At 42.4% G+C, this 19,842-nt stretch overlaps 1 protein-coding gene and 1 long non-coding RNA gene across 3 annotated transcripts in view; both read right to left on the bottom strand.

Moving 5' to 3' along the window:
- LOC146026234 (uncharacterized) overlaps window positions 1-19,842 on the bottom strand; it is a 484,129-nt gene that overhangs the window by 243,958 nt on the left and 220,329 nt on the right. The window lies entirely within an intron of this gene.
- Window positions 1-19,842, bottom strand: part of DLC1 (DLC1 Rho GTPase activating protein) — a 377,085-nt gene that overhangs the window by 194,873 nt on the left and 162,370 nt on the right. For both annotated transcript variants that reach the window (XM_083170037.1, XM_083170028.1), the window contains exon 5: window positions 422-455. In XM_083170037.1, coding sequence (XP_083026163.1) covers window positions 422-455 — 34 coding nt within the window. The remainder of the gene's footprint in view (window positions 1-421; window positions 456-19,842) is intronic.

Here is a 19,842-nt window from a genome sequence, read left to right as displayed (position 1 = left end):
AGCCATCGATCAGTGTTTTTACCCGGTCATGTATAGTCCCCTCTTTTTTTAAAGCGTTTCGAGGATCCGCCGAAAAGTTCTGTATCTTTTCGCTGAGAGATCCGTAGGATCCCGGCTCAGCTTAATGATCCGTTTTGTCCATCTCTACACCAGATGGTTACACATGGCATTAATTGTGACAAATATAACATACAGTACTGTAGGCAGTAGACCACAGGTTCTCAAACTCGGTTTTGCAGGTCTCCTCACAGAAATGCAAGGGAAATAATTGGCTCCACTTGTGGATCTTTTAAAATGTGTCAGTGAGTAATGAATGCACCTGCACACCTGTTGAATGAACTGTGTGAGGTCCTGAGGACCAAGTTTGAGAACCCCTGCAGTAGACAATGTACAATATATATATATATATTTTTGAACTCACCGGCCTTTTCTTTTTCAGAAATCATCGGTAAAGCCTAAAAGGATAAAAATAAAAAAACAAATAAATAGATGAATATTATGCGATAATGATGTTATATAGTCTATCTACATAATATGTGACATTCTGCTGTAGTGTAGACAGTTGCTTATGGTCATCTCCAATCATATGATGGTACTATAAACTGTAATACTTCATAATGACATAGGGGTAAAGAGCATTACTATATTTAGAACGTCATGGTTTATTTTGTAAGATAATAGTGATGTTAATGTATATGTGGGCTGTAAATAATGTATACATAAACAGTGAGCAATAGAGATGTGTTCATCGCTCTGTTCGGAAGGAAAATATGTGCGTTGTGAAGAATAGTATACATTCATTTATACTAAACATACATGATAAGGATATGAGGAGTAGCTTTGCAATTTCATGCCTTTTATGCAATAATGTATCCCAACAGTCATATGTCTTTATATGGTAACACCAAGAGACTTTAACAAAATATATATTTTAGGAATCAGGTTAATGTACTTTTAACAGATATTAGGCGTTGGGCGTCCCCTCTGTCGGCTGCCAAGCAGCGGGGAATAAACGCTGTGCGCATGCACAGCGTCTATTACTGCAGCCAGGGGGCTGGGGGCATGGCTAGAGGCTCACAGAGCCTCTAGGTCATGCCCCCATAGTGTCAAAATGGGGGCGTGGCCTCCCCGGCAAATTTTGACGCGCCTCCGGTGCGCATCGGCTGTGTCCCTTCTCCAGGAGCATCAAAGTTGGGAGGTATGTATATGCATAGGCAAACGCAGAGGGGGGGGGGGGGGGCTGGCTCAGTGTACCAGCTTCTTCTACCACATTTACTGTATGTGTGGATCTGAGCCCTCATATATTGCACTCGACCAGAGAGCAGCTTCGAGGAGGAAGAGATAGGAGCTTTACCATGAAGTGGGAGATTGTGAGCTTAGAAAGTGCAGTACTGGTTCTGTTATGTTTGTGCATTTATTTAATATATGTTTGACCTTTTCCTGACCACTTATCTTATTTAAATGTTTGAAACAGCCGATACTATAGACCATCCGTACTGTTAAATATTAATGCTGTATTCCATACAGTGTCTAGTGTATAAAAAGACCAATTTCTGGGGCTGTAACTGCTCCCCCGGACTTACTCCAGTGGGAGATTTTGGATTACATTTGGAAACTGCCCTCTAAAAATCCTGCATTTGCCACTGATATGGTTCCTCCACTGGAAGGGTGAAATGTTATTTCCTGTGAGCTGCAGACTGTGCGGGACTTTGCCCATATTTTTAAAGCGTCAATCATTTACATAGCAAGTTCCAGTCTTGTAAGTGGCATGCAACAGAGGGCCATACATACTGGATAGCTGGAGGATGTCTTCCATTTAAGAGAGGCTTATGCTATGGCTGTAGATTACTAAAATCTTAGAAATTAAATAAAGAACAAAAGTAGTATCAAAAAAGTTAACTGAAAAAACACTGAAAACAATGTAAGAAATTTTAGATTTCCCCAAAAAATCACCCTCAGTGTGGGGCCCCCTTTATTGCTGTGTAGCAATCATATTGTTTGATTTAATATATGTGACATTTTTCACACCACTATCTTTAATGTCCTAACACACAAAGTATCTGTTTTTGTCTGTCTTATGGGCCCTACATACGCAGAGATCAGTGCCAGAGATTCATAACGGGAGATTCAGCACAAGAGATTTCACTCTCTCATGGGGCCTACATACGCAGAGATTTGTGCCAGAGATTCATAACGGGAGATTCAGCACGAGAGATTTCCCTAAAAACGGAATTTTCAGATAATGAGCCACACACACACAGATTTGTGCCAGAGATTCATAATGGCAGATTCAGCATGAGAGATTTCAAATCTCTCACAGAAACTTCAGGGAAATAAAAAAAGTATTCAAAATTTAAATAAAGGGGTTGAACTAAAGCCTGGGGGAGTGTCACCTTCTTTGTCAATATATATATATATATATATATATATATATATATATATATACACACACACACACGGAATCGGTACATCTGTCAGAATGAACTTAGGTCTACAGTCATTAGGTCGACCCCATTAGGTCGACTGGCAGGAAGGTCGACCTGATTTAATGTCGACATGGGCCAAGGTCGACAGGACTTAAGGTCGAATTTGCATAAAGGTCGACATGAGGAAGGTTGACTGGTCATAAGGTCGACATGGGTTTTTCACTGTTTTTTTATCCGAATGTCGACACAGTCAACATGGACACAGTTGGCAATGAGAATCGGACCCTCGCATCGCCTGTCGGCACATGTCGGCTCAAAAAACAGTGAAAAACCCATGTCGACCTTATGACCAGTCGACCTTCCTCATGTCGACCTTTATGCAAATTCGACCTTAAGTCATGTCGACCTTGGCCCATGTCGACCTTAAGTCAGGTCGACCTTGGCCCATGTCGACCTTAAGTCAGGTCGACCTTGGCCCATGTCGACCTTAAGTTAGGTCGACCTTCCTGCCAGTCGACCTAGTGGGGTCGACCTAATGACTGTAGACCTAAGTTCATTCTAATAGATGACCGCTTCCCCTATAGAATGCAGTATAGGCGCAAATCAATGTGCGCTGGTGGCCCAGCGCACATTCACTTGGAGCGGGCACCACACAGGGACAGCCGGATCATCTCCATTATATATCTATCTATATTGGTGGCAGTGGATATATATATATATATATATATATATATATATATATATATATAGAGCTGTGCGAGCCGGCACTCCTCAGTAATACGGCAAAAGGACCCCGGGTGCCATCCACAGATAAGTAATAATATGGTACAAATTGGCGTCACTCCGGGGAAATTTTCAATTGCAGAAATTTATTTGCAAAAAGTCGACATGTCAGTGTTGTCGACGTTTCAATGGCATGTAGCCATTTTCCTCAAGGTATCGCATGTTATGTCTTGAGGAAAATGGCTACATGCCATTGAAACGTCGACAACACTGACATGTCGACTTTTTGCAAATAAATTTCTGCAATTGAAAATTTCCCCGGAGTGACGCCAATTTGTACCATATTATATATATATATATATATATATAGATATATATATAGATATATATATAGATATAGATAGATAGATATATATATATATATATATATATATATAGATATATATATATATATATATATAGGGAAGGCTTGTTATTGGTGGCAGTGGTTATATATATATATATATATATATATATATATATATATATATAGGGAAGGCTTGTTATTGGTGGCAGTGGTTATATATATATATATATATATATATATATATATATATATATATATATATATATATATATAGGGAAGGCTTCTCATTGGCGGCAGTGGTTTTATTATATATAAATAAATAGGGGTGCCTTATCATTGGTGGCAGTGGAGCTGCAGCAGCAGGGGGACGTCTGAGCGGGCAGGCGGCTTGAAGTACATCGCCGCCCGAGGAGGACAGGTGACAGGGGGACCGGGAGTTGCTGCGGGTAGGCAGCAGATTTGTGGAGCGGGTGAGTGTCTTTTTCCCCCTGCTCCGTCTCCGTGCGGCGAGCAGGGGGAGGGGGGAGGGAGCAGTGGGAGGCGGTGGGGCGGCGGGTCTTTACTGTGCTAAGTGCTTTCGTGCGGCGAGCAGGGGGGGCGGCGTCCGGCGTGGCAAGGGGGGCGGCGTTGTGGGACATCAGGGCGTCGCTCAGAAGGCCCTGCTCACATCCGAGGCCACATATGAGCAGGAGCTTCTGAGCGACTGCTCTTGATTGACGGGCAGGTCCGTTCTGAATCTTGTGCAGATTCAGAACGGCGGGGGCGCGCATGCAAATCGCTGTGTGGGCTATACACACAGCGATTTACATGCATTTTCAGGCATTTTCTGAGTGATTTAGTAAAATCGCTCAGAAAATGCCTGAAAATTGTGCTGTGTGTCAGATAATGAGCCACATACAGAGAGCATTTGTGTCAGAGATTCATAATGGGAGATTCAGCATGGGATATTTCAAATCTCAGGGGTCATTATAAAATTCTTGCATTAAAATAATACATAAAAATTGGCTTGGGGTCCCCCCCTCCCCTGAGAATGACCAGCCCCAGGCTCTAGGACCAGTCCTAGTTTCCAAAATATTCTAGAAACCAGCACCGGGCTCAAACAGCCATCAGCCGGGGGGCGCTTATTATATAAGGTCCCGTGGCCAAAGCATTACCTCTGTGGCTGGTCAGCTCTGGCCAGGTCCCTGGGGGAGTGGGAACACCCCCAAGAAAGGGGTCACCCCCCTCCAGGGCTCCACTGGCCCAGCCTGAAGCCCAAGGCTGATAAACGATAAAATACAGTGTACCCCCCCCCCCCCAATTTTTTTTTTACATTGGTGGTACAGTGTACCCCCAATAAAAAGTTTAAGCATTGGTGATACAGTGTACCATAAAAGTGTTAACATTGGTGGTACAGTGTCCCCCACCCCAAAAAAACGTTTCTCATTGGTGGTGCAGTGTGAGGCCCCTGCAGCAACCATCCGTGGTGGCACAGTGTTAAAATAAAAATACTTACCAGATCCGGAGTCTGGAGTCTGTCAAGCATCGCGTCCTCTCCCTGCAGCAGTGCAGCTTGTGACTGAAGAGGGCGGGCGCGGTGGCTTCAGTGCGGCTTCTGAGTGGTGTACTCTGGGGTCTTCTGTCAGTGACAGTCACTCAGATGGCCCTGCTCATCCCCGCGCCACACATGCAGGAGATGAGCAGGAGCATCAGTGCGACTGCACTGAATTTACCGGCGGGTCCGTTCTGATTCTTGTGCAGATTCAGAATGGCGGGGGTGTGCGCATGTAAATAGCTGTGTGGGCTATACACACAGCAATTAGCATGTGTTTTCAGGGATTTTCTGAGTGATTTGTTAAAATCGGTCAGAAAATGCCTGAAAATTGTGCTGTGTGTGTGGGGTCCTTAACACTATAACACTTCACTTGCTCCATTAGTGTGAGGCCTTGGGGTGGTTTGGCTGAGCTGTTTTGGGGTGTCCCACACCCTAGTTGATTTGGCCAAGATTATTCAAAAATACTCTTTGTATTGCAAAATTTATTGCAAAATGTAATAATTTTAATTAGTAATGTTGGTACTTGTGTACTAGCACGGCGCCCAGATAATTAGTCGCCCGATTTTTTAATCGAATCGCATCGCATGCCATATGCGATTTTAACTTATATTCGATATTAAATTGTATAAGCACCCTAATGGGTGCTTACAATGCTTAAATGCACCCCCATGCCACCCCCCAAGTATAAACGTGAACCCGAAGCGTGGCGAGCGCAGCGAGCCCGCGAGGGGCGGCGGTACGCGTCGTACGACCTTTTCATACCCTCACTATCCACGTCGGCGTGGAGTTGAGAATAGAAAGTGTGGCGAGTGCAGCGTGCCACCGAGCCCGAAGCGTGGCGAGCGCAGCGAGCCCAGCGAGGGGACGCGGATACCTGTGAAGCCCGCTAGGGGACGCGGATACCTGTGAAGGTATCCGCGTCCGCTCGCCACGCTTCGGGCTCGGTGGCTCGTTGCGCTCGCCACACTTTCTATTCTCAACTCCACGCCGACGGGGATAGTGGTCGTACGAAAAATTCGTAGGACGCGTACCGCCGCCCCTCGCGTGCTTGCTGCGTTCGCCATGCTTCGGGTTTACATTTATACTTGGGGGTGGCGTGGGGGTGCATTTAACCATTGTAACCACCCATTAGGGTGCTTATACAATTTATAATCGCATCGCATTGTATGCCATATACAATGGCATACAATTTTAATAATAATGTTTGAATAGTGCACTATTGCCCACTCTAAATAAAAATATTGCAGTATCAAGGAAATATAAGTCGTTTGTGTATACATTATTCTCAGCTCTCTGTTTATGTGAAAGGTATGTAATTCTGTGTCCAATTGAATAAAATTAATAACAGAGGCATCACGGACGGTCTAATGGTTGCATTACTGCCTCACAGCACTGAGGTCATGGGTTCGATACCCACCATGGCCCTAACTGTGTGGAGTTTGTATATTCTCCCCGTACTTGCGTGGGTTTCCTCTGGGTTCTTTAGTTACCTCCCACAACCCAAAAATATACTGGTAGGTTAATTGGCTCCCAACAAAAAATAATCCTAGAATGTCTGTGTGTGCATGTACATATGGTAGGGAATATAGATTGTAAGCTCCACTGGGGCAGGGACTGATGTGAATGTGCAACTACTGTATACTCTGTAAAGCGCTACGGAATATGTATGTGCTATATAAGGAACTGTTAATAAATAAAATAATAAATATTACAGAGAGCAATTTTGCTAATTTTGCTCAACACTGACGTTTAGCTAGGACATTAGTGTCATCAGTTAATATTAGAAGCTAAAAAAAAGAAACCAAAATACACAGCCTGGGAATGAAGGATTTATACATATGGCTGGCTGATTAAGCTGGTTGAAGAAATACTTCAGAGTTCTTTCTTTTTTAATTTCTAAGTGCAGTCCTTAACTCCCACCCACTTCCAAATAGCTTTCTACATTGAGCACTTCAGAATGTAACATCTGGCTGCTCTAACTTTTACCTCCCACAAAGTGAATGAAAAATAGTTAAACGCTTTAGAAACATATATATATATATATACATATAAGATATTGGTGGTACTAGCGCTGAGTGGATGTCCCCCTGTATCGAGTCTTTTTGGGAAAGTTGACACTATGTGTCCGTTTTCTATAGTCCTGCACAGATCCTCTTTTTCGAGTGGCAGCTCCTCTCCTGCTGATTCCTGTTCCCGGGAATCTTTGTATGTAAATCTGGAAAAAAGTGAGATGGGCGCCTTCTGGTGCAGTATATCGATATTACAATGGATCCCTCCACCTTAAGTGAATAGATCACCCCTAATGTGTACAAGTGTACCGTAGTCAGTGGTCTCCCAACCACTCTTTTATTTGCTTAATTGATAGATGCCTCTGGGTGTCTGGTAGCTTCAATATTTCTCAGCTCCGTGTATACACAACAATACACCTCAGGTTCACAGGAATGGAAAAAGGAATATAATAGCGTAATATTGCTAACACAAATTTATTAAAAAGCAAACAAGACAAAATTTGCCCGTACAATTAAAAAGAATTTCAAAAGCTTATCTGATGCATTTGATGAGGTCATTCATTCATTGCATAGGTAAGAGTCCCTCTCTCAACGCGTTTCATCCTCCGCCTCGAAAACGGCTTGGACTTCCTCAGGAGTGTAAGTCCTCTCTCTAAGACAGGCTTCTATTTATACCACTTCTGTGGTTGTGGATCCCGCCAGAAGCGCGGTTCTCCACTCCCTCTTCCGGGTTCGTGGAACGCATTCGCGTCATTTCCGGGAGTCTCGTGACACGCACGGGACTTCCGGTTCCAGACGCGACATCCGGGTTCTTCCCCGGCACTCTGAGCCATTCATAGACTCTATGGCTAGGTGGAACGCACGCGCCTCGTCACCAGAAGTCCCGTGGTACGCACGCGACTTCCGGTTTCGTGCGCGATTTCCTGGTTCAGCTGTCACTGGCTAGAACCATTCGTAAAACCTCTCGGCTGTCATAGTAACTTGATTCTCCCCACACAATGTATGGCATGGGAGGATACTCAGCCAACGGTATTGCCAATGTGTGTTTGGACACAGATAAATGTAAGAATATATACATATACAGGGGGGCTGATGTCTGATCAGTGCATCCATGGGGTTATAGGTCACAGTGCCCTCCCATGAAATTCCTAATATTACAAACCGCCCCTTTCTCTTCTGAACATTTCAGATTTTAGTTCAATATAGCAGCAGTATGGAAAAATATGAGAAAATATATCCAACATCAGAACGATTCACAGAAGTACACAAAAAAACAATCAATTATCATAAAAACTCGATAAAAATGGGGTAAAATAAGCTTATAAAATATTACTTTAAAATACCTTATAAAAATGGTGCTAATTCATAGTTATCATTAAGCCCATTTGGGGTTAGCGTACCAAGTTCATAAATCCAGAACATCTCCCTTCTGGATAATAGATTCTCCCTATCTCCTCCCCTTGGACCTAAAGTGACATGCTCCAGTACTTTGAATTTTAGATCTTCTACATTCCCGTTGTGGGCCTGTATAAAATGTCTAGGAACTGTGTGACCATCTATTTTATTTTTTATACCTCTCACATGTTCCTGAATTCTCAGTTTCAGTTGGCGTTTTGTTTTGCCAATGTACTTGAAACCGCATGTACACTCTAACATGTATATCACCCAGCTACTATTACAGTTAACTAGGTTTTTTAGAGTGTATTTTTTAGAACCATTAAAATTACTAAAATTCCTGAAATCTGGATGTGCAAATTTGCATATATTGCACTTATTGCATTTAAAAAAGCCTTTTGCTCGGTCCCAGGGGGTGTTTACTCCCTTCTTCTTTTGTTGGAGCATACTCGGAGCTAATGAGTCCTTGAGGTTTTTCGCTTTTTTGAATACTACATCAGGTTGTGTAGGGAGAATTTTCTTTAAAACTGGATCTGTCTGTAAAATACCCCAATGTTTCTTTAAAATTTTCCTAATTTCTTGTTCTTGCGAATTGAAGGTCGTGATAAAATTCACCCGTTCCCCTCTTTGGTCCTTATTTTTGTATTTTAGGAGGTCCTTTCTATTCAGTTTTTTTGTTTTCTCCACAGCTTCTTCCAAGATTATATCCGGATATTCTCTCTCTAAAAATCTCTTTTTATAGAGTTCGACTTGTTCTTCACAGTCTGTCTCCTCTGTGCAGTTTCTTTTAATCCTGGAAAATTGTGATAGTGGGGTGTTATTCTTCCACTGTTTCTTATGATTGCTTTTATAATGGACATAAGAATTGGCATCCACTTCTTTCACAAAATTCTTAGTTGTCACTCTTTCCCCTTCGTTAGATAGTACCAGGTCCAGATAGTCAACTTTTTCTTCACTGATCTTATATGTAAAGGAAAGATTGTAATCATTCACCTCCAACTCTTTCATGAAAACATCGAAGTCTCCTTTCGTCCCATCCCATATGATCAGGATATCATCGATATACCTTTTATACAGTTTGATCTTATTCAGAAAACAGTTATTTTCATATATATTTTTCTTCTCCCAGCTTCCCATATGTAAATTCGCGAAACTGGGAGCAAAAACCATCCCCATCGCTGTTCCACACGTCTGTATGTAGAACAGCTCTAGGAATTTGAAATAATTGTGACTCAAAATGAATCTCATTAGAGTACACACAAAATCTTTATGGGTGGCGTCCATGCTTTGGTCATCTTCTAAAAATTCTTTACAGGATTCGATGCCTTTCTCGTGTTGGATTGACGTGTACAATGACTGTACATCCACCGTTGCCCATAGATAGCCTTTTTTCCATTCTATTCCTTCTAGGGTCTGCAATATAGCGGTGGTATCCTTGATATACGAGCTTAAATTTGGTACATATTTCTTGAGGAATACTTCTACATATTCTGAAAGGCCAGAAGTGAGAGAATCTATCCCTGAGACTATAGGTCTCCCCGGGGGTTTGTCTAACCGCTTATGGATTTTCGGAAGAAAATAGAAAACCGGTATGACCGGTGAGTTTTTAATTAGATATTGGTACTCATCCTTACTAATAATTTTTCGATGTAATGCAGTAACCAATATAGGTCTAAGTTCATCTAGGAAGTCTGTCGTGGGATCTCTGGGAAGTCGTTGATACGACTTCTCATCCCCCAAAAGTCTTAGAGCTTCTCCCACGTAGTCCGTGCGATTCATTAGGACAAGTCCACCTCCCTTGTCCGCACTCTTCAATACTACTTCTGTATTATTTTTGAGGGTTTTTAACGCCTGTTTTTCAAAATTCGTTAAATTCGCTACTTTCTTTTTCTTTGTTAGATTTAGACCTTCCAAGTCCTTCCTTGCTAATTCGTAAAATAGGTCAATTTGGGTACTTTTTGACTCCAATGGGTAAAATTTAGAAACTGGTTTGAGTCCTGATTTAGATCCACCTTCTTCTATTGGTGTATTCACAGGTTCCCTTTTTGCGAAGTGTCTCTTCAGAGTGAGCTTCCTGACGAATTTATTCAGGTCTGTAAAGATCTCAAACTGATTTAAATCGGAGCTGGGTGCAAAAGAGAGGCCTTTATTCAATAATTTTATTTCCATCCTTGTCAGTTTGTGATCTGACAAGTTATAAATGCCCCCGTCCCCCATTTTGTATTCTCCTTCTAGGTCCGTATGTTCCTTCTTTTGATATATTCGCTTAGACCCTCTTCCTCTTGAACCTCGCTTTCTGCCAGTCTTCTTTTTAGTTGTGGTGCTCTGGTCACTACCTCTTTTACTTCCATTATCCTCCTCGGTATAACATCGGAGGCTGTTTTGGATAAAAAATGTCCTTGTTCCGACTTCTGTTCTTCGTTCTGATGCGACAATGCCCCATATCTATTTGTTGTTTCCAGATGACCCATTTTTGGGGTCCCCTGTTGTCTCTTTCTGTGTCCTTGTGGTATGGTTTTCCACTCTCTATATACTCTTTGTCTTGAGTCATCTCTGCGTTCTTTTCCTGCCATAGTTCTGTCGTTCCACTTTTTTATTCTATCATTATCATAGTCCTGTTTATCTCTCTTATGTTTTTTTTCCTTAGTATGAATGACTTCCTCCTCAATTCTCTCTAACTTTTTTACAAGTACTATTTCGTTTGCTTTAAAATCCTCACTATTCTTATGTTCTTCCAATTCCTTTTCCTTTTCCTTTATTTCTTTTTCTATCTTGAGCAGCTCCCTCCCTTTTTCTTCTACTATCAGCGCCATTAATTTAATAGAGCAGTCATGCAAAGCTTTATCCCACTGTTTAAGAAAATCTTCATTTGTACTCGTAAAAGTGGGTTCTTTTTGGACTCTCAGGCCTCTTGGGACTCTATCCATTTTTATATATTGGTCTATACTGGCAATATCCCACCACGTTCTAATCTCTTTTGCCAGGACCCTTTCTATGTCCCAAAATTTGTCATCTATAGTTTTATTCCCTGACTGGGTAGGTGTTTCTGTATTATTAAAGATTCTCTGACAAATGTCCATTCTCCGCGACATCCCTGCTCTGGGTTGGAAGACATTACTCATATTGTACACTGGTTAGAGAACCCAAGACTACAGACAGGAAAAAGCACAAAACACTCTGCTGCTTAATGTACCCAAACAGAACAAAATTGTAACAAGATATTGGTGGTACTAGCGCTGAGTGGATGTCCCCCTGTATCGAGTCTTTTTGGGAAAGTTGACACTATGTGTCCGTTTTCTATAGTCCTGCACAGATCCTCTTTTTCGAGTGGCAGCTCCTCTCCTGCTGATTCCTGTTCCCGGGAATCTTTGTATGTAAATCTGGAAAAAAGTGAGATGGGCGCCTTCTGGTGCAGTATATCGATATTACAATGGATCCCTCCACCTTAAGTGAATAGATCACCCCTAATGTGTACAAGTGTACCGTAGTCAGTGGTCTCCCAACCACTCTTTTATTTGCTTAATTGATAGATGCCTCTGGGTGTCTGGTAGCTTCAATATTTCTCAGCTCCGTGTATACACAACAATACACCTCAGGTTCACAGGAATGGAAAAAGGAATATAATAGCGTAATATTGCTAACACAAATTTATTAAAAAGCAAACAAGACAAAATTTGCCCGTACAATTAAAAAGAATTTCAAAAGCTTATCTGATGCATTTGATGAGGTCATTCATTCATTGCATAGGTAAGAGTCCCTCTCTCAACGCGTTTCATCCTCCGCCTCGAAAACGGCTTGGACTTCCTCAGGAGTGTAAGTCCTCTCTCTAAGACAGGCTTCTATTTATACCACTTCTGTGGTTGTGGATCCCGCCAGAAGCGCGGTTCTCCACTCCCTCTTCCGGGTTCGTGGAACGCATTCGCGTCATTTCCGGGAGTCTCGTGACACGCACGGGACTTCCGGTTCCAGACGCGACATCCGGGTTCTTCCCCGGCACTCTGAGCCATTCATAGACTCTATGGCTAGGTGGAACGCACGCGCCTCGTCACCAGAAGTCCCGTGGTACGCACGCGACTTCCGGTTTCGTGCGCGATTTCCTGGTTCAGCTGTCACTGGCTAGAACCATTCGTAAAACCTCTCGGCTGTCATAGTAACTTGATTCTCCCCACACAATGTATGGCATGGGAGGATACTCAGCCAACGGTATTGCCAATGTGTGTTTGGACACAGATAAATGTAAGAATATATACATATACAGGGGGGCTGATGTCTGATCAGTGCATCCATGGGGTTATAGGTCACAGTGCCCTCCCATGAAATTCCTAATATTACAAACCGCCCCTTTCTCTTCTGAACATTTCAGATTTTAGTTCAATATAGCAGCAGTATGGAAAAATATGAGAAAATATATCCAACATCAGAACGATTCACAGAAGTACACAAAAAAACAATCAATTATCATAAAAACTCGATAAAAATGGGGTAAAATAAGCTTATAAAATATTACTTTAAAATACCTTATAAAAATGGTGCTAATTCATAGTTATCATTAAGCCCATTTGGGGTTAGCGTACCAAGTTCATAAATCCAGAACATCTCCCTTCTGGATAATAGATTCTCCCTATCTCCTCCCCTTGGACCTAAAGTGACATGCTCCAGTACTTTGAATTTTAGATCTTCTACATTCCCGTTGTGGGCCTGTATAAAATGTCTAGGAACTGTGTGACCATCTATTTTATTTTTTATACCTCTCACATGTTCCTGAATTCTCAGTTTCAGTTGGCGTTTTGTTTTGCCAATGTACTTGAAACCGCATGTACACTCTAACATGTATATCACCCAGCTACTATTACAGTTAACTAGGTTTTTTAGAGTGTATTTTTTAGAACCATTAAAATTACTAAAATTCCTGAAATCTGGATGTGCAAATTTGCATATATTGCACTTATTGCATTTAAAAAAGCCTTTTGCTCGGTCCGGGAGGAGATAGGGAGAATCTATTATCCAGAAGGGAGATGTTCTGGATTTATGAACTTGGTACGCTAACCCCAAATGGGCTTAATGATAACTATGAATTAGCACCATTTTTATAAGGTATTTTAAAGTAATATTTTATAAGCTTATTTTACCCCATTTTTATCGAGTTTTTATGATAATTGATTGTTTTTTTGTGTACTTCTGTGAATCGTTCTGATGTTGGATATATTTTCTCATATTTTTCCATACTGCTGCTATATTGAACTAAAATCTGAAATGTTCAGAAGAGAAAGGGGCGGTTTGTAATATTAGGAATTTCATGGGAGGGCACTGTGACCTATAACCCCATGGATGCACTGATCAGACATCAGCCCCCCTGTATATGTATATATTCTTACATTTATCTGTGTCCAAACACACATTGGCAATACCGTTGGCTGAGTATCCTCCCATGCCATACATTGTGTGGGGAGAATCAAGTTACTATGACAGCCGAGAGGTTTTACGAATGGTTCTAGCCAGTGACAGCTGAACCAGGAAATCGCGCACGAAACCGGAAGTCGCGTGCGTACCACGGGACTTCTGGTGACGAGGCGCGTGCGTTCCACCTAGCCATAGAGTCTATGAATGGCTCAGAGTGCCGGGGAAGAACCCGGATGTCGCGTCTGGAACCGGAAGTCCCGTGCGTGTCACGAGACTCCCGGAAATGACGCGAATGCGTTCCACGAACCCGGAAGAGGGAGTGGAGAACCGCGCTTCTGGCGGGATCCACAACCACAGAAGTGGTATAAATAGAAGCCTGTCTTAGAGAGAGGACTTACACTCCTGAGGAAGTCCAAGCCGTTTTCGAGGCGGAGGATGAAACGCGTTGAGAGAGGGACTCTTACCTATGCAATGAATGAATGACCTCATCAAATGCATCAGATAAGCTTTTGAAATTCTTTTTAATTGTACGGGCAAATTTTGTCTTGTTTGCTTTTTAATAAATTTGTGTTAGCAATATTACGCTATTATATTCCTTTTTCCATTCCTGTGAACCTGAGGTGTATTGTTGTGTATACACGGAGCTGAGAAATATTGAAGCTACCAGACACCCAGAGGCATCTATCAATTAAGCAAATAAAAGAGTGGTTGGGAGACCACTGACTACGGTACACTTGTACACATTAGGGGTGATCTATTCACTTAAGGTGGAGGGATCCATTGTAATATCGATATACTGCACCAGAAGGCGCCCATCTCACTTTTTTCCAGATATATATACATATATACACAGAGATGCTGTGGGTGCGGCACTCATAGCTTCTTCAATTCAGCATTAAACAAACACCGTACACAAGGTGGTTTTTATCGATAAAAACCATCTTGTGTACAGTGTTTGTTTTATGCTGAATTGAAGAAGCTATGAGTGCCGCACCCACAGCATCTCTACCTAAATCCCTGTGAAGGCACCGGCTGCAGCTTTATCTAATATTGGGAGTGCCAAACCCTGGATAAATATATATATATATAGCAGCAGGTTATCCGCACACAAATTAGATACAGTTCAGCACGGTTGTGCTCCAATCCAGGGTACAACAAGGTCCACAAATAGAAAGGATAAGGAGAGCACTCACCAATTCGCAGCCAAGTTCTTTAAGAATTACTTACAACTTTATTGTAACATAAAAAGAATCAGGCGTCAACGTTTCGGTCTGTCTTGCAGACCTTTGTCAAGACATCAGGCCATAGGTAACAAGAGATCCTACTCCATCAGAGACCTAACTCTAAATGGCCTAGGGTCTGTCTTATATACCCTGATAGACAGGAAGCTCACATATGGACCAATCAGAATGCAGAAAAAACGCCACTGTTAAAACAGTGGTAATAATCGTGTAATGTGTCCTAAAGCAATCACATACTGCTCAACTATTTTTCTCTGTTGATGCAAGCTTATAATACTATTATGTCTGCCTGCCTGGAAGACACTGGAAAGGATCTATTGATACACCTCCGAATTTTATTTAATTTATGGACGGCGAATCTATTTGATACTTCTATCTGTATGACAGATCTTCTGACATCGAAGGACGTCACCATAGCGTCATAAGAAGTTTTTCTAAAAACTCTATGTTTGCCTTCTAAGCTCAGAATCTCGAGTCTATTACCCCTGAAGAAGTCGTTCATCGACGATACGCGTTGGGTCTCGACTATACCGGAAAACTCTGTTTTACCGAATAACTATGGCCCTTATTCAGATCGGCACGGTACGGCCCGCGTGCGGCCGTACCGCCGATGTTTGTGGTCTGCACATGCGCAGAGGTCATTCTGCGCATGTGCAGCCCCCTTCGCCGCAGACGGATTTCGTCCGCCGCAAAGGGGGCGTATAGGGGCGTGAGGGGCTTCAGCCCCTCATTTCCCTATGTGTACGCCCCGCGTTTCATGGGCGTTCCCATGAAAACGCGGGGCGTATGCATGGTAATGAGGGCATGACGCCCTCATTACCATGACATGGGGGCGGAAAGCTGACGTCGCCGGATGTCAGCTTTCAGCCCCCTTACAAGCTCCCACACGGACGATTGTCCGTGTGGTCTGAGCTTGCGGGAGCTGCCGCGGCGTGCGGGCCTGCCTTCGATGGTCGTCGACCATCGAAGGCAGGGGGCAGCTCCCACCATGGTGGAGGCGTAGCCTCCACCATTTTTGTGCGGATCGCCAGCCGTCCGTGTACGGACGGCCGTGGCGATCCGTCCGGTGGGCGGTCCTTGGTTTGTGCGGTCGGAGCCCCGTGTGCGGCTCTGACCGCACCAACCAGAATAAGGGCCTATGTTAAATGTTAACAGTGTCTGACATCAATTATGTCATATATGTTTTAAATAAAATTACAAATTGTAAAAATTCGTACCCACTGTTGAGTATCATACTAAGGTGGAGGTTCTGTTTTAGCGCTCTCGTTCTCTCTCTCTCTCTCTCTCTCTCTCTCTCTCTCTCTCTCTCTCTATATATATATATATATATTCCCTATTTTTCTCCCTCCCTCAGCTGCCCCTCTTTTACTCTCATTTAGGACCTAACTGCTGACGATCAAATCATTTCAATGCACGTATAGAATATCATTGCGTCAATAAGTAGTTTCATCTAGATCGACTGATAAACCAGTAGCATATCACTTTGTGAAAACATCACCAAACTTGACCACACTAAATGCAAAGTGATTGATTGGAACAGGCCACCAAATAGGTGACGATAGAGATCTCTTGCTTCTTAAATGTGAAGCACATTGGAGTCATAGGATGGATACACTGTATCCCACAGGATGAAATAATTCAAACCTTATTGCATGTTTTCTACACATTACCACAGATTGACGGACTGTGTTTGTCCATAACAAACAGCACTTTGTGTCATACTGTTTTACAGCAATTACTCTTACGCTGAGCTACTGTGTGTGCTATAGATCTACGTGCAAATATTGGCATGACTGTTTATGCAAATGCCCTATTTTGTTTATTATCATAATAGCCCACTAGGATACCAGATTGTTTGGATCTACAGTATACATACATATTTTTAGTGAGGTTATTACAATGTGATTCTATTAATTGATTTTCCAAACGAATTGTTCCCACACACTGCCAGATTGTTATTCCAACCAGCCAATGGCAAAAACAAACCCACACGTTTCATTGATCCTGTGTTTTTTGGCCACTTTTTTTTCCCTCAGGCAACCAAACTTGAAAGCCCGAAAAACAAGGTCAGAGAAACATTGGGAAAAATCACGAGACTCTCGTTTTGATATGTAGGTTGACATGTAGCAGACACGTTTGTTTTCCCCCCCAAATGTTTTGTTGCTGCTAATTGGTTTATTAACTAAGATGGGAGTTTATTTGAAGATGGGATGTTGCTACCAATCCGATTCTATCTATTATCGTCTAGAAGGTGCTAAATAAGTAAGAAGTACATTCTGATTGGTTGCTATTGGCAACATCCCATCTTCAAAAGAACTCCCATCTCAGTAAATAAACCCCTAAGAGTGCACATTTTCTTCTACTTCTAATAGCGGTATTCAATCCTGGCATATATTTCTGATCCTCGGAAATATCTGCCGTTTTCGTGTAGAATAGATCGAATTAGCATTTGAGTCATTCAGTGTTCTTATATTTTTCCCGACTTTCAGAAACACTCCGGAAGTCGGAAAAGACGTGGATCGGTGAATCTTTTGCTGCGGAAACAGACGCTTATCCGCAAATTTAGCGACCGTTTCCGTGAATGCAGATTCGGCTTTTCAAAGAGCCAAATCTGCAGCAGCGAGTCCCGCCATTGAATAGGTCCTGGATGATATTTCTGAGTATTGGAAATATCGTCCATCATTGAATACCCCCCTAAGCAGCGGCGTAACTATAGCACCGCGGGGGGGGGGCGCTGTGCATGTGGGGGCGCCGGGGGCTGCAGTGCTATAGTTACACCCCCAATCCCCCGCAGACTTACCTATCTCGCTGGTCCCGGTGGCTCCGTTCTTCTGCTGAGGACCAATACAAAATGGCCGCCCCCATATTGATAAAGTTCTCTGAAACTGTCTGCTGTATGGGGGCGGCCATGTTGTGGTGGTCCTCAGCAGAAGAATGGAGCCGCCGGGACCAGCGCGATAGGTAAGGCTGCGGGGATTGGGGGAGGGTTTGCATGGGCGGCGGGGGGTGCTTGGCGGGGTGGCGGCGGGGGGGGGGGGGCGCCTAAAACTTAGCTACGCCACTGCCCCTAAGCAATAATCGCGACTACCTACCCCATATGTTACTGTTACTGTTTTTTAAAAAGTTGCATTTCAGCTTCATTTTTGTGTGTGGTGTGTTTCAACTTCTAAAAATTAACATGAAATGTAACGGAAGTAATAAACAAATAAATAAATATATATAAATATATATATATTTTGATATATTTATATTGGAAATGTAAGGAAAACTGTGACGTTAAATCCATTATCATGGGAAATGTTTAAATAATTATCTATTTGTGACAAGCAGTCATCTGAAAGCCATTAAAATGTAATTTGACTACTTAATTGTCTAAACTCTCCGATCATGACACCAATATTTGGCAACCGTTTACGCCAGGAGGTTTTGTTTGTCCCGTGGGAAGTCACATGTGGAAGGATGGAATGCCATGTTACTAGCACAGAAAGCTTTCCACATAAACATTGGCATTTCAGCTCGTTAATTGCACATATACATTACACATAATGCAGAAAAGGTCGGTTTTGTTAGTAATAACTAGATATTTTCTTGCAAGTAAAAAAAAGAATAAAATCAACATTTATAAATATTTTATAGAAACAAAATAAATGATTGCATATATATTATCTTTGAAAGTAACACAATCCTACTGTATATGTATCTCGCTGGCAAAAATATATAGACCAATATTATCATTTAGAATTGTACTTATAACAATCTTTAAAATGTAATTAGCAATGTAAATAAAACATATCAACAAATAATTGAAATAAACATATGCTAACATATAAGTAGTATTTTACTAACAATAGATAAAACAAATAAAATAAATAGTATATATAGGGGGTTATTCTAGTTGACACAGAGCTTCAATGATGTGAAGGGTACACGCAATACTAAAGACACTCTAATGTGTCCCACTTTAATGGGAAAATGGCAGGCAGTTGCAGCGGTGATGTCCGCTGCCCGCCTCCAGGCACACAGGGCGATTTCCATGGAAACGCCCATGATTTTTTCTGGGCACATCCAGGAAATGCTGGGCGTCCCCATGTGACAGCCACCACTCACTATCCACCCTGCTTTGTGCAAATGTCTTGGCGACTGTGATAGATGTCTAAGGTGTTTGCACATCGGGTCTGCACATGCCTTTATTCACCGGTAGGTATGCGCAGAACCCAAACATTGGTCAGCATGAATCAGGCCAAAAACGTAAATGCTGCTGGAGGCATCTAGGTAGAGATTTTGGAATGTTCTTGCCAAGAAGGTAGGGCGCTGCTGCTTCCCATGTGCCTGACTGGTGGTGTTGGCAATCACCATGTCCAAATGTTCCAGCATAAGAAATAGGGTTTATTCAACCCTACGGAGAAAATGTATACATGTGGTGAGAGTGAATGCTGAATCATGGATACGGATGAAGCATGACCATCGCCTTGGATACATGTCCAGCATTCACATGAAGTCAGAGAGTGTCAGCTTTAATAAACCACTTAGTATTGAGCATGGGCCTCGCAGATACATTTAAGAAGAACCGAAGCAACAGAAATTTGATTGATGGAAGGCTGATTGGTAGCCGGCTGCAATAGCTGAGATGGGAAACTGTGAGAGCATGAATTAAAGTAAGTGGAGTGATTATGGAGGGAAGTGCAGATGTGGGAGATGATTTTGACAAGTAGCAGACAGGATTTCAGAAAGAGTTGAATGTGAGGAGAAGATGACATGTAATTTCTAT

The sequence above is a fragment of the Crinia signifera genome, chromosome 1, assembly GCF_055691185.1.
Source record: "Crinia signifera chromosome 1, ASM5569118v1, whole genome shotgun sequence".
In the NCBI taxonomy this organism is placed as follows: domain Eukaryota; kingdom Metazoa; phylum Chordata; class Amphibia; order Anura; family Myobatrachidae; genus Crinia; species Crinia signifera.
The sequence above is the reverse complement of the archived record's forward strand: the minus strand, read 5'-3'. Positions and strand labels throughout refer to the sequence as shown.